Source organism: Zootoca vivipara, chromosome 8 (genome assembly GCF_963506605.1).
Source record: "Zootoca vivipara chromosome 8, rZooViv1.1, whole genome shotgun sequence".
NCBI classification, from domain to species: Eukaryota; Metazoa; Chordata; class Lepidosauria; order Squamata; family Lacertidae; genus Zootoca; species Zootoca vivipara.
The window spans coordinates 10331648-10348073 of NC_083283.1; the positions used below are offsets into that span (position 1 = coordinate 10331648).

Genomic DNA, 16426 nt, shown 5'->3' on the forward strand with positions numbered 1-16426 from the left:
TAATAATACTGTAGTAGTAGTAGTAGGAGACTCTTGAGAGTCCCATGGACTGCAAGAAGATCAAACCTATCCATTCTGAAGGAAATCAGCCCTGAGTGCTCACTGGAAGGACAGATCCTGAAGCTGAGGCTCCAATACTCTGGCCACCTCATGAGAAGAGAAGAATCCTTGGAAAAGACCCTGATGTTGGGAAAGATTGAGGGCACTAGGAGAAGAGGACGACAGAGGACGAGATGGTTGGACAGTGTTCTCAAAGCTACGAACATGAGTTTGACCAAACTGCGGGAGGCAGTGCAAGACAGGAGTGCCTGGCGTGCTATGGTCCATGGGGTCACGAAGAGTCGGACACGACTAAATGACTAAACAACAACAGTAGTAGTAACAACAACAACAACAACAACAACAACAACAACTCCACTCATCTGGCTGGGTTTCCTCTGGCTCCCAACAGAATATTAAAAACACGATAAAACATTAAACATTAAAAACTTCCCTAAACAGGGCTTCCTTCAGATGTCTTCTAAAATTCAGATAGATGGGAGGACATTCCAGAGGGTGGGCGCCACTACCGAGAAGGCCCTCTGCCTGGTTCCCTGCAACCTCACTTCTCGCAGTGAGGGAACCGCCAGAAGGCCTTCAGAGCTGGACGGTTAGGGCTTTAAATATTGAAACAAAAACCATTTATTTGTGCCACGAAACTGAATGGTATCCATCGTGCACAGGGTCCCTTGTGCCCTTGTCAAATAACTGTATCAGCATCCCACCTCCCGGGGGGGGGGGGACAGGAAAAAAAACTTTACCACACACCTTTGTGTTGCGGTGCATGAAGGAGCAGAAGCTTCACCCACATTAGATCTCACTGTGACAGGAGTGGTGCACCACCGTGGGTTGGGTGTGTGGGTGTGGGTGTCCCCGGGGCCTACAGCAGCTGGTTTCGCCAACCCATAGGTAGGCCTTTGAGTACAAATCCTTCAGGAGCAGTTCTATCTGCTTGCAGCATTCCATCCCAGTTAGGAGATAATCTCTTTACATTTTGAAGATCCATACACTTAGAATCATGGGATTATAGAGCTGGAAAGGACCCTTGGGGGGCGGGGAATCTAGTCCAATCCAATGCCGCAATCTGCCCACAGCCATCCCTGGGTGGGCTCAAAGCTCCAACCTTCTGGTTAACAGCCAGATGCACTGACTCACTGCGACACAGAGTTCTTAAGCACTGGTTGTATGTTGAGATTCTTGCATTGCAGGGGCCTGGACTAGACGACCCTTGGGGATCCTATTATTCTATTATTCCAGTTGCTCGTGCATTGTACAGCTGTGCAAATTTTTTTTACTTAACCTACTTGGGATTCGGGTTGGAGAAGAAAGTCAAGTGTCTGAAAGAGATTTCGACACAGATGTCAAGTATCTGCTTAAATTTCCCACTTAGGATGACGAACATAGCTGCCTTTCTTGGGAGACAAATGTTTCAGTTGGGGGCGGCGGCGGGGGGAACGTAGCAACTATCTCTGGAGTACCAAGTTAATGTGTAAGTGCCTGATATTTTCTCAGAAGGAGAAGGGATTTGGTATCCTTTTGGGGCCTTCTGTTATTTAAACAATGAGTGATTGTTATCAAAGAACATCTGCCTCCTTGGATTTTGCTTTAAGTCACAGAGTTAGAGAACTAAACCTTACCTGTATTGAGTACATGATGATTTTGAAAATGGCGACAGCAAATTCGTTGGGATCCCACAGTCTGTGGTGGTCTAAATGTCTAATGAGATAATAATAATAAATTTTTATTTATACCCCGCCCTCCCCAGTCAAAACCGGGCTCAGGGTGGCTAACACCAATAAAATTACAATAAGACATAAAAAAAGAAAACAATTAATTAAAATACAGATTAAAATACAATACAGTCGTACCTCGGGTTACGACCACCTCGGTTTGCGAACAGTTCGGGTTACGAACTGCGCAAACCCGGAAGAGTTTTCGCCGCGCGCGCGATCGCGCAATTTGCGCATGCGCAAAATGGCGGCGCCCATCGCGTTCGGTTTGCGAACTATTCGGGTTACGAACTGCGATCCGGAACGGATCGCGTTCGTAACCCGAGGTATTACTGTATTAAAATTTAAAATGCAGCCTCATTTTAAGTAGTCCATAGATCCAGGGAGGAAAACACAGGGGTCAGACTGAATCCAACCCAAAGGCCAGGCGGAACAGCTCTGTCTTGCAGGCCCTGCAGAAAGATGACAAATCCCCGCAGGGCCCTGGTCTCCTGTGAAAGAGCGTTCCACCAAGTTGGGGCCAATACTGAAAAGGCCCTGACCCTAGTTGAGGCCAATCTAGCCACCTTATGGCTCGGGATCTCCAGAATATTGTTGTTTGTGGACCTTAAGGTCCTCCGCGGGGCATATCAGGAGAGGCGGTCCCGTAGGTACGAGGGTCCCAGCCGCATAGATGAAGTATAATACGGTATAATAAAATTAATAAAACCAAACCACCCCCTAACCCAAACGTTGTTTTGCATTGTGCTCAGAGCAAACAGGACCTAATCATTGTCAAGTTTTTCCTAAATGTGAGCAGTGAACACAGCTTATGACCCAGTCCTACAAACCACTGTGCTGTGACTGTGGGTGGAATGCGTATGCCAATTTCAGTCTATCCCTTTCTTGTTTTTCTAATCTTAAATTCACTCCTCTACATTTTTGCATCAGTTTGCAATTTTACTTCTTCTTTTTAAGGCCTCATAAAAAAAAAATCAAGAGCACATTTCTCCTAAAACGCAGGTTTTGTTTGCAATTCTGCCTAACGTACCCATTTTTGAAATCATTAAGTTAATATATTGCACTTTTTGGCAAGTCATTCTCTGTCATTATGTATTTTTACAGTCACATAATTTGGTTGGAACAGCATTGCAGAAATTGGAGAAGAGCACGTTTAGAAAGGTAGATGTGGTTCGGTTCACACAGGTATTACAGTAGTGCCTCGCTAGACGAATGTAATTCGTTCCACGGGTCTTTTCTTATAACGAAAAATTCGTCTAGCGAATCCCATAGGAATGCATTGAAATTTTTTTGAATTTTTTTTTGCCCATAGGAACGCATTAATTGAATTTCAATGCATTCCTATGGGAAACCGCGATTCGCTAGAAGAATTTTTCATAAAACGAATTCGTCTAGCGAGGCAACCTCCGCTAGAGAAAACCTTTCGTTAAGCAGAAATTTCGTTAAGCAGGGCATTCGTTAAGCGAGGCATCACTGTATTTCAAGAAGCGCAATTTGAATAGATACACATTGAAATGCAAACTGGTTGGAATTTCTCCCCCATTCCAAACTGGGGCAGCTACTCACATAACTGGGTGTAAGCTTCTGGCTCTGATTCAAGAGGACAACTGAACTTCTATATTGTGGTTTCTTTTGGGGGAGGAGTGGTCTACCCTCAGTGTCCCCCAAGAGAACAGCTGTGACCCTTCGGATTCTGCACATCAGCTTCTTTTTGTGCAGTTCCAAATGTGAGACTGCAGGTGCCATTTTTTTTTCTTTTTTGCACACCCACACCCACCCACCCACCCCCCCCCACACACACCAGATCTCCTACTCACGAAAAAACTGGCCTGACAGCATGGTTCATGTTGCCGTATGTTGCTCGGCCGAGCAGTTCTCTGAAACAATTCTCAGACAGCGCAGAGGGGTTTTCCTCTTTCTCCCCTCCCGAGGCTGACGAAGAGGGGCAGATCCGACTGAAACAAAACCATATGTCCTGTAAGTTAGTTTAAATTCACACGTATGCATGCATGGTTGTGGACACACATACACACACCTGAGTGGTGCGTGTCACACACAGCTTCCAACACTGCTGTGCAGGCCAGACCAGCATGGCCTAGCAGAAGGAGTCCCTTCCAACCCTGCAATTCTATGATCATACCTGCCAAGTTGCTGTCAGAGAAATAAGGGACCGGGCCGGAAATAGCAGACCGGAAGTAGCGCTGCCGCCATTTTGGAACTGGGCGGAGCATGCTCAGAAGTGACTTTTGATGCTGCTTTGCCCAGTTCCAAAATGGCCGCTGCTCCAGAAGTCGCACTGCAGCCATTTTGGAACTGGGAAGAGCAGCATCAAAAGCCGCTTCTGAGCATGCTCCGCCCAGTTCCAAAATGGCCGCCACGCCAGAATAAACCGGGAAAAAACAAAAAAAATCCATTTTTTCAGCTAGGAACAGCTGGAAAAACGGGAATTTCCCGGGGAAAACGGGAGACTTGGCAGCTATGTCTATGATTCTGTGATTCCACGATATGCTTATGATTAATGCAATTCATCAAACCAGGGTATCCACTGTTGTGAGTGGCTGTTTTTTAAGAAGACACACAGCATCGCATTGCTGCCAAAAGAAAGAAAGAAAACAGCAACCCTAAAGTTTTCTTCTTCCTTAAGTGGAGAAAGTGTTTCCATCCCTCCGCTACGGGGCTGCAGATACTATTTTCTCCTACACATGGCCATCTGCCTCCACCATCTGCTTATTCCTCCCACTCTTCAAGATGCTTCTCTCTGCAATGCCTCCGTAGGCAAAGAGTCATAATATCCAAAAGGAAAATGAGACAAGAAACTTATTGCTTGCACTGTATGAGGCCAACAGTTCAACAATCCATAAACACTGTTTTCAAGCTCTTTAATATATGTGCATCCAGAGGGTCGATTGTGTGAAATTAGCCTTTTTGGGTGGAGTATTCTCAATGTCCAAACAAAGATTTCAAAGCGGTTGTGTTAAAATTTAACTCACGTATTTTTCTTTTTATTACCAATTTTGAAAGCTTTAGTTGATCCACTGCCTGGATTTCAATCAATTAGCTAATTAAATATCCACACATTTGCATAGGAATATTTGTAGTTTTTAGAGGATGCATGCATGTGAATGGGCTTCCCAATTACAGGAAGGGTTGTAACTATATTTGTCTGAATGCACTTACCCAGGTCAACACAGCCACAACCCTTCCATACATGCAATTAACCATCACCTGAAATGGGCTTTTAAACAGGCTGAATTTATCTTTCGCCACCCTGTGGGTAAAAGCAACCCAACATCCAATTCAACATTAACCAACACTCTGCCACAACTCATCCCCACCATTAAATCTTCTGTACTAAATAGAGTTCCTCTCTTGATTTTCAGTACCGAGCAATGACAACCACACTTTGGGCAGCGAGGTGCAAAAAAATCCCCTGGCTCCAACTCTAGCTAGACCCACGATTGTCCTTGGAACTGAAAAGCTGAGACCGAGAACCATTTAACTTTAATTATTTTATTTTAGAAGTGTATGAGCAGCAGTTCGTCCATGCTTCTAGGGCAGATTACCTTAGAGGCACTCACCAATAAAAATGCAAACCCAGAAAAATTTAGACAACGCTTGCAGAGCTAAAAGCAATTAATAACTTAAGAGTACAGGAGAATAATAATAATAAGAAGAAGAAAAATCAACTTTACATGGCCAGGTAAAGATAAAAATGTGGGTCCCATTTACATGCCTGGCACCATCACCAAAGAAGCCATTTCACTGTTTGCCACCTGCTATATCTTAGATCAGGCTTTCCCAAACTTGAGTCTCCAGCTGTTTTTCGACTACAGTTCCCATCATCCCTGACTACCAGTCCAAGGGATGATGGACATTGTAGTCCAACAACAGCTGCAGTTTCACGTTTGGGACAACCCACCATCAGCAATAGAGGGAAAAACCTCTGGCACAGGTGCAATTTTTGCCTGCAAGGCCCTTTCCCCCAAACCACGCCTACCTGCTCTCACACATGATATCAGCGCTTACAGAAGAATGGCTGGAATGAACTGCATTATGGTGCTTCCCTGCTGGGGGGGGGGGGCTCGCAAAGCATTTTACAAAAGGTCCTTACCATAAAAAGCCTAGCACAGAGCAGAATTTCACACTTGTATTATTAATGAATTTTTTTATTGTTTCTCCTATGTTGTTCACCACCACGCAGTGTCGGATTTACGTATAAGCTAAACAAGCTATAGCTTAGGGCCCCACTCTCCTGGGGGCCCCCAAAAAATTTTAAAGGGAAAAAACCTGGATGTACATTTCCAAAATATATGATAAAAAATAAATAAAACAAAACCTACATACAGCAACGGTGTTTTGTGTTCTGTAGGCTCCTATGATGTAAGTAATGGGCCTCGCCTGCTAGTCTGCTCTCTCAAATATCACTGGTTTTCTGCTCTGGTTCACCAGAAGCGGCTTAGTCATGTTGGCCACATGACCCGGGAGCTGTCTGCGGACAAACGCCGGCTCCCTTGGCCTATAGAGCGAGATGAGCACGCAACCCCAGAGTCGTTCGCGACTGGACCTAACGGTCAGGGGTACCTTTACCTTTTATATATAGGGTGCCTACATTCTGCATGGACTGGCTGCATGGCAACATGTGCAAATGGCTTTAGATACCTATTAGGTCCATATAGTATATATTCAACACAGAGAAATTTGTTGTTGACGAAGGACAGCTGGACATATAAAGGGCCCCATTAATTCAGTAGCTTAGGTCCTAAATGTGGCCCTGCCACCATTATATTTGGTGGTATATACAATTTTATTTTATTTTTGCAAATAAATTAAGTAGGATTTAACGAGCATGCATGTACACACCTGTCGACATCTTCAATCTTGTGCATATTAAACAGCAGGGAGGGCACTATCTTGTCCATGTTCTGAGGCTCCCATATGGTTGCCTGAAGCTCGTCAGTAACAGTCTTGCGAACCACACCCTGGATGCCCCTGATTCCAGCAATTCGGATCCTAGAGGAAGACAGCAATGCAAGGCTGAAGATAAGATCCGCTCATTCATTCACTTATGCATTGAATTTATTACTAGGGTTGCCGTACTTCCAAAAAGTAAAATTCCTGGCACCCATAAAGGTGTTCAGCTTTCCCCCCTCTCTTTTTTTTAGAAAGACCCCAGGGCAGCAAATAAGTAATAAAACAATAGAAACGCCTTTTCTAAAATTACAATACAAATGCACACTGGGAAAGATAATAACTTAAAAGGTTTCTTGGAAGAGGAAGGTCACAAGTAAGCACAAAAAGTCAGCAGAGATACTGCCTGTCTTGCATCCAGGTACTGGGAAATCAAAAGAGTAGGCGCCACCACATGGAAGGCCCCGTCCCTACAGTTTGCAGAATGGACCTCCTGATAATATACACAAAGCTTAATGTAAGTAAACAGTGTGATGGTGAAAGGGGGGGGGGAACTAATGCAACTGTGGGCTGCATCTTCTTCATCATCTTCATCATCATCATCATTTTTAATTTGTATACAGACTTTCTATCTTACAATGCTCAAGGAGGTTTACAAGCTGAAGAAACAAATAATGCACACCTTATAACAATCTAATGCAATACAAAAATGTGATAATAAAACTTAACTTTAAAATAGGCAACCTACATCAAAAAAGTAACATTCAACAATCATTAGAATAGTATTAAATAATAATAACATATAAAAGTTAAAAAGAAATCCACTCAACAGTTACAATAATTAATTTCTAAACTATAATCAATAAAACAATGGCAAGCCACAGTACATGAAATAATACAATACAAATTGAGAAGCAGAGACAAGAGGGTGGGGCAAGGTAGGTAGAAAGAGGCCTTGCCTGATGAAGTCTCTCCCCTCACATCAACAGAAGTATAGTGTCTAATCCAGGCATCCCCAAACTTCAGCCCTCCAGATGTTTTGGACTATAATTCCCATCTTCCCCGACCACTGGTCCTGTTAGCTAGGGATCATGGGAGTTGTAGGCCAAAACATCTGCAGGGCCGCAGTTTGGGGATGCCTGGTCTAAACCAAAGGAACAGTCCCACTCTATTCTGCCTTCATCAGAATACTGTGTCCATTTCCAGGTGCTACAGTTTAAGAAAGAATTTATGGTTTTGAATAAGAATTGATGCTTTTGAATTATGGTGCTGGAGGAGACTCTTGAGAGTCCCATGGACTGCAAGAAGATCAAACCTATCAAGTCTGAAGGAAATCAGCCCTGAGTGCTCAATGGAAGGACATATCCTGAAGCTGAGGCTCCAATATTTTGGCCACATCATGAGAAGAGAAGACTCCCTGGGAAAGACCCTGATGTTGGGAAAGATGGAGGGCACAAGGAGAAGGGGACGACAGAGGACGAGATGGTTGGACAGTGTTCTCAAAGCTACATGAGTCTGACCAAACTGCGGGAGGCAGTGGAAGACTGGCGTGCTCTGGTCCATGGGCTCACGAAGAGTCAGACACGACTAAACAACAACAACAGTTTAAGAAGGATATTGACAAGCTGGAACGTGTGCAGAGGAGGGCAAGCAAGATGATCCAAGGGTCTGGAAACCAAGCCTGATGATGAATGGTTGAGACAGTTGGGTATGTTTAGCCTGGAAAACACCAAGAGGTGATATGATAGCCATCTTCAAATATCTGAAGGACTGTTTCGTACAAGGGAGCAAGCTTGTTTTCTGCTGCTCCGGAAGGCAGGACCTGAACCAGTGGATTCAAAGTACAGGAAAAGAGATTCCAACTAAAGATTAGGAAGACCTTCTTGATAGTTAAGAGCTGTTTCACAGTGGAATGGACTCCCGCAGAAGGCGGTGAACTCTCCTTCACTGGAGGTTTTTAAACAGAGGTTGGATGGCCATCTGTGAGGGGTTTTAAAGCTGTGATTCTTGCATTGTTAGGGGGCTGGACTAGATGACCCTTGAGGTTCCTTCCGAATCGACAATTCTGTGATTCTATGTAATCCTCTGAATGCATCCAGCTTGCAGCACAATGTGGCCAAGAGAGTACAGTAACACATTGTGCACATTTATTGCATAACATGTTAGCTGATGCCAAGATGATGCTGTTTTAGGAACCAGAAGAAGACATGTCTTTTAGTACAGCCTCATTCCCTGACAGTTACATTGTTATTGGAATTGGGTTTTTTAAATATTTGTATTCTATCCCCTGCTACCTGCCCTGGAGTGGGGACAATATTGAGATGATGGGCAGGATAGGAGGCCAAAAATAAACTATAGAAACAAACAAACAAACAAACAAACAAACAAACAAGTGCATTGATAAAGCAGGGGGAGAGGAGTAACACTGATGGGATCATACGAACAGTTCTATGAAACCTATTTTAGTGTGTAACTTCAGCAATGACTAAGACTGCAGGTATACTAGTTAAACAATGCACATCCAGACTGCTTTGTTGCTTTGGTTTAGATCAGGCATCCCCAAACTGTGGCCCTCCAGATGTTTTGGCCTACAACTCCCATGATCCCCAGCTAACAGGACCAGTGGTCAGGGAAGATGGGAATTGTAGTCCAAAACATCTGGAGGGCCGAAGTTTGGGGATGCCTGGTTTAGATGCACATTAGCAATTTACAGGGAAGGCAAAGATGTAACTGACCAGAAGGAGCAAGAAGGCCATGGCGAATGACGCAGAATTAATTTTAGGAATTCCATTTGTTAAACTGGAATTCAGAAAAGAAACCACAAAAGGATAAAGGAACAGGGAGCTAAATACCTGCTCATATCTACAAGGAAGGCTTGGGTATCAGAAGTAGCACTAAAGTAAGGTGCTATTAGGGACAGGGATGGAGAACCCTCTGGGTGCTGATGGACTCAAACTACCATCTGCCCCAGGCAGCGTGGCCCAATGGTCACAGGTGATGGGAGTCCCAACAACCTCTGCAGGGGTAACAGTCCCATGCCCCTTGCTGAGAACAAACTTCGCAAAATACCACCTGATCTGGAAGGGTCATGTGTGCAAAAAATCATATTTTCACCTGAAGAAATATGAGAACTCATGTTGCAAATGACAAGCCCGTTCTTTGGTAATTCAGAGTCAAGTGATTCTAGAAAAGGAGATAAATCTACCACATACTGACAGGTGAGAAAGTTCGGTGTAATTGGACTCTGCAGGTGGGGTGGGGTGGGGTGGAGAGCAGGGTGGAATTATCAGCCAGTGAAGACCTTTAATGTCAGTTTAAATTGTAATTTAAAAGGCAAGAGAACATACGGTGCTTGTTGGACTCAGCTGCCTACTTGAAATTCTCCAGGAGAAACTTTCTTGTCAGTTGCAATTCCGCTCGGTGAAGAAAAGGAGGATTTATAAAGACTTTGTTCAAGCCTTGTTTTATAGATGCTGTGTGATCCAAACAAGAGCTATCATTCTGAGTTAGCAACGAAAGCTACACATTGACAATTTTATGGTCGGCTGCAAATAATTATAAGGATTTGCTCTTCCACAGCTACTTCCACTTCAGCTAAGTCCACGAGCACACTCCCCACACTTTTTAAAAAAAGTGTTTTATTAGTGGCTTTTCAGTCTACTGGATTCATTACCTTAGGATTCATTTTCACTTTATCTGCAACCTGAATATAAACTTCTGCAAGTTCCCTCACGCTAGTACAGTAGGAACGCAGGGAGTGACCTTATACCAGGTCCTGTTCTTTATTTCTTTTTTAAATTAATTTTTTATTAAGTATACAAATAAACGAGGGAAAGTACATACAGCGTCTCCCCTTTCAATTCATAAGAGTCTTTTAGATTTCTAGGCATTGAGTTACAGGAGGATCTGTCCTGGAGTGTTAATACAAGGGGGCTTGTGAAGAAGGCGCAGCAGAGACTGTATTTTTTGAGAATTTTAAGGAAAAACCATCTTCCACAAAAGCTGCTGCTTGCCTTCTATCACTGTGCCATACAGAGCGTGCTCACGTATGGTTTATGTGTGTGGTACGGAAGCTGTACTTCTCAGGACAGAGCAGGGCTGTGTAGAATTATTAAAACAGCAGAGAGAATTATTGGCTGCCCACTCTCCACCTTAGAACAAATCTATACCACCAGATGCCATAGAAAAGCATTAAACATATCAAGAGATCCAACGCACCCTGGTCACCATTTGTTTCAGCTCCTGCCATCGGGACGGAGATATAGAACTATGCAGGCAAGAACAAGCCGTCTCAGGAATAGTTCCTTCTCTAGAGCGATTTTGGCCTTAAATGGAAAGCCTGGACTTTGAAGTCATCTTACTTTACTTGTTATTTGTATTATATTTACTGTTTTTAATTAGGTTTTGTAATTTTGGATTATGCGGAATGCTTTATCTGAGTGGATGTAGCAACCAAGTAATTTTGTTGTTCCCGCAAGGGGACAATGACAATAAAGATATCTTATCTTATATCTTATCTTATCTTATCTTAAGAGTCTTTTTTCACAGTTTGTTCACATTCCGTATGAGACAATGTTGTCATAGTCATTGGGGGAAGTTCTGTGGGAATATAAACCTTGCTGAGGAAGCAAAAAGAAATCAAAAGTCTATGTCAAGCAGAAAGCATTCAGGACTATGGACAACTCCACTTGGCCCTGCTGAGGAAGCTACCTGAGATGTTTCTTCAGGAAGGATTTTTGAGCCCAATGAAACCTTATATAGGCTGAGAAGTGTGTTAGGTTCTGTCTCTCTGGAAGATCTGCCAGGCTAGTTATAGAGCCCTCACCTCTCCTCTTTTTATGGTAGCATTTGGCTTATGTGGTATGAACATTATGTGGTACGAACATATCCCACTGCCTCTTTGGAGCCTTCACTGACTCCTGATACATTTCTGGGCCCAATCCAAATTACAGTGGTACCTTGCTTTAAGAACAGCTTAGTTTATGAACAACTTGCATTAAGAACGCTGCAAACCCGGAAGTAGGTGTTTTGGTTTGTGAACTTTGCCTTGGAAGCAGAACATTGTTTCGCTTCCTGTTGAGTGTGTTCCATTTGTAAATGGAGTCCCCTACTGCTATGGGAAAGCACGCCTTGGTTTAGGAACGCTTTGGTTTAAGAACAGACTTCTGGAACGGATTAAGTTCGGAAACCAAGGTATACCACTGTATTGGTTTTGAACTAAGAAGTGCTGTACAGATTGGCAGCCCAACAGCTAAAGGACTGTCTCTTCCCATAAATACATACCTGAGCCCTACAATCACTTACGGAGGCCCTGCTCTATGATAAAATTTGGAAAGTGGCAACAGGAAAATGGCCTCCAGCATCCAGCTGTGGAATCCTTGCCTCAATAAGGTGCCCACATTTGTGTGAGGCCTTTATTCTCCCAGGCTTTAAAATGCCATTTTAACACCGTTTTAACGTAATTTACACATTCTACAGTGGTACTTCGGTTTACAAACACAATTGGTTCCGGAAGTCTGTACTTAACCTGAAGCGTACTTAACCTGAAGCGAACTTTCCCATTGAAAGTAATGGAAAGTGGATTAATCCGTTCCAGACAGGTCCGCGGAGTACTTAAACTGAAAATACTCAAACCAAGGCGTACTTAAACCCAGGTATGACTGTACTGGTGTTCACTATTTGAGTCTCTGCTGGCATGTTCTGACCGATGGAGGGTTTTGATTCTCTGCGTTGTGGTTCTGATGGGTACGGGCGGTTATTAGGGGCAGTGTGGCAATGGTTAAGATTTAGAGATGAGGTTAAAAGAGCACAATTTATTTAAAAAGCTTAAAAAGGTCCCCCCAGAAAGGTGAGAAGAAAACTGCTTGATGAGATTAGCCCCACAGCCAGGGAGCTACCACTGAAAAGGTTCTCTGTCCTGACTGAGTTCAGTTCATTAGTCAGGGACATTTGAATTATGGCCTCTGAAGAGAATCGTAAGGTTTGGGTATGCGTATGAAGGGAAAGCGATTGTTTGAGTCATGTTATTCCAAGCCATTTTTCGGTGTGACAGAATTTGCGCTAAGGGTGGTGAGACATAAATTTAATAAGAAGCAAAAATTGGCAAGTAGGCCTGCCTCAGTGCAATTCATGTGAGCTACTGAACTTAGATAAACAAGGCCTCAGCAAGATCTTTTTTACCTTTCTTTTGTGGAACCAAACAAAAAAAACCACCCATATTTTCACTAGAGGGAGCTAACGATCAGAGTAACAACTTCATTGTACAGGCACACAAACAATATTTCAGTTTTGTCTTCTAACAATTGTCCATAGCTACATAATTTTGCATTAGTTCATTTGCACAGGATCCATTTCACAGATACACATTTAAGGTATAAAATAAATAGGACGGTAAATAATCCATTCAAATAAATCCAAAATAGTCCTTCTAGCTGAGCTCATTTCCCACTGCAGCAGAAGCATTGTGGCATTTTAAAGACCAGGTCCCATTCGTTTGTTAACACGGTAGCCTCAGGGTAGATAGACTGAAATTAACAAACAGGAAGAATTCCTTTAATATCAATTGTTCTACTCTGTGTAGGACTTAGTTGGCTGCAAGCCTTGATCTTTAAAGGTGCCATAAGACTCTTTGCTGTTTGAGGTTTTCACATGATACATTATCTTAAAATCGAGGTGCAATAATTATTTTTATGCAAGACGTTAAAAGCATGCGAGCAAACTGCGGGGTGAAACATATCAATCTTATTTTATTCATTTGTGAATTTCCTCAGCGGTAAGTCAGTACACTGCTGTTTGAAGTATTTTGTAACTGCATGTACCCTTAAAGCTACATTCAGAATTCTAGCTCCGGAGATTAAAAACGCCGACACATGACCTACAGCAGTTTATTTTAGGAAAAGAGATTGCCATAAGATGAATGTTTATGAATAGAAACAGTGTTTCAGATGGAAGGCTGACACTGGAGACAATTCGAATCAGAAATGAATTGAGTGAGGACGCCTAGGCCCCTGCAGCTGGCAGGAGGGTGGGGAGCACCTGAAAATCTGCCAGAACTTTCTGGAATAATCTGTGCTGCAGCTCTAGCCATCTCGGACGTGAGATCGGAAAAACAGGACTGAGGCAGAATGCAATATGCTTACATGGATTGCTTCCTTCAAGAAACAAATTATTTGTGATAAAAACATATCCTCCAACATTTCTCCGGTGAAAAGAGGTACATCCTATTCCATAATAATAATGATAATAAAAATAATAATATTTACACCCTGCCCATCTGATTGGGTTGCCCCAGCCACTCAGGGCAAATTCCATCATACAAAAACATAACAAAACATTAAACATTAAAAGCAGGGGTCAGCAGTAAAAAATTCAGCAGGGGGCCGGTCCACTGTCCCTCAGACCTTGTGGGGGGGAGACTATTGGGGGGGGGGGGAGATGAATGAATTCCTATGCCCCACAAATAACCCAGAGATGCATTTTAAATAGAAGCACACATTCTACTCTTGTAAAAACACCAGGCATGCCCCACAAATAACCCAGAGATGCATTTTAAATAAAAGGACACATTCTACTCATATAAAAACATGCTGATTCCCAGACTGTCCGTGGGCCGGATTTAGAAGGCGATTGGGTTGGATCCGGCCCCTGGGCCTTAGTTTGCCTACCCTTGATTTAAAAGCCTTGATTAAAAAGCCTTCACATGTCTTCTAAAGGTTATCTTCTTGGCTTGGGGGTCGCATAACTCCACACCCTCCAACATTTCTCTGATGAAAACAGGGATGTCCCAAGGAAAAGTGGGATATTCTGGGATCAAATCAGAAACCGGGACAGCTTTTGTAAATCCAGGACTGTCCCTGGAAAATAGGGACACTTGTGAGGGTCTGTAAAAAGGTTTATCGGCTTGGTGATAGACCCATTTAAGGCTGGTGCAATGGTAGCGAAACATAGGTTTGAAATTTCCCCCTCCTCCTATTATAATCTTGCCAGCCTGACACTGCAGAATTAAATGGTGAGAATGCTGAGGTGACTACGGAGAGTGGATAGTATCGTTTCAAACTATGGGGTAACCATTTTGAACAGGGACAGACAACTACAACTTCACTATATATATATACACATATATACATTTTCTGGTGTCACAAAAAAGTAATAATCATAACATACTAGAGAGGCAAAAGTGGGGTTTATCGGCTTGGTGATAGACCCATTTAAGGCTGGTGCAATGGTAGCGAAACATAGGTTTGAAATTTCCCCCTCCTCCTATTATAATCTTGCCAGCCTGACACTGCAGAATTAAATGGTGAGAATGCTGAGGTGACTACAGAGAGTGGATAGTATCGTTTCAAACTATGGGGTAACCATTTTGAACAGGGACAGACAACTACAACTTCACTATATATATATACACATATATACATTTTCTGGTGTCACAAAAAAGTAATAATCATAACATACTAGAGAGGCAAAAGTGGGGGGAACCAGGCTATCAGGTGGCCATTTTTGAGAGCATCTGCTCTGTCAGGGCAATGCCAACTTTGACTGCAACATGAAAAACATTTAGGGATGAACTGAGGTCATGTGAATCAGACTGACAACAAGGGACATTGCGGGGCAGGCTGGTGACTCATTTCCTGTGGGGCAGGAGCACAGAAACCTGGGCTCCCCCTTCTCCTCTGACAAGCCCTCAGTTGATTTCAAGTAGAGGCTTCAAATGACAGCAGTTCATGGAAATTTTCAAGGCAATTTAGCTTCTGACTCCTCTCCTCTAAGGAGAAGCAAATACAACAGTAGACCAGCCATTTTGACAAGGATACAATCTTAATTAAGAAACATACTTCTGGCAAGTCTAGAGCTTCCAAGAAAAATATCTGAGAATTTTAAGGCACTGCCTTGCCCCATATTTCCCTGCCAGAAAACTTCGCTCCTCAGATGGGGCATTGACAAGAGTCATTGCGTATCCCAGACGATGGCTGAGTATTACCAGTGAATTGGCCTTTTTGTCTTGCAGTTCCAGCCCTCTTGAATTAGTTGACAGCTGAAATTAGGCAGGAATTTAGCATCCTGATATTTAGGCAGCTTCTTTGAGAAGGGCTTTTTTGGGGGGGGGGGTATGTAGCCCAATCATCTTATGGAGTAATTGTACCATTGCAGCAGCGAATTTATTGCTTTTAGTTTACCGAGTCAGTAATCTGTTGTATCTCGTTGCACACCATTTTATTAGCTTTCGGCTGCAAAGCTGTTTACAATCCTGCAAATAGACGTTCATTTTAGACCTCCCTATGAGTGGGCTGAAGTGAACAAGCCAGGATGCCAGAATTGGCCCAGGGAAGAGGACTTGAAGCAAATACACACACAGTGCCGGATTTACGTATAAGCTAAACAAGCTATAGCTTAGGGGCCCACTCTCTTGTGGACCCCCCAAAAAATTAAAGGAAAAAAGCCTGGATGTACATTTCCAAAATATAAGATAAAAATAAAATAAAATAAAACCTACATACAGCAACAGTGTTTTGTGTTGTGTAGGCTCCTATGTTGTAAGTAATGGGCCCCGCCTGCTAGCCATAGCTGCCAAGTTTTCCCTTTTCTCGTGAGGAAGCCTATTCAGCATAAGGGAAAATCCCTGTAAAAAAGGGATAACTTGGCAGCTATGCTGCTAGCCTGCTCCGTAAAATATCCCTGGTTTGCTCATTTCTATATACAGGGTGCCTACATTCTGCATGTGAAAATGGCTTTAGATATCTATTAGGTCC

At 43.1% G+C, this 16426-nt stretch overlaps 1 protein-coding gene across 3 annotated transcripts in view; it reads right to left on the reverse strand.

The window, feature by feature from the left end:
* The window catches only part of EFR3A (EFR3 homolog A), an 88058-nt gene that overhangs the window by 45899 nt on the left and 25733 nt on the right, over positions 1–16426 (reverse strand). For all 3 annotated transcript variants that reach the window (XM_060277608.1, XM_060277610.1, XM_060277609.1), the window contains exons 7-9: positions 6630–6779; positions 3587–3724; positions 1677–1755 (exon numbers count right to left, since the gene is read on the reverse strand). In XM_060277608.1, the coding sequence (XP_060133591.1) occupies positions 1677–1755; positions 3587–3724; positions 6630–6779 (367 nt within the window). The remainder of the gene's footprint in view (positions 1–1676; positions 1756–3586; positions 3725–6629; positions 6780–16426) is intronic.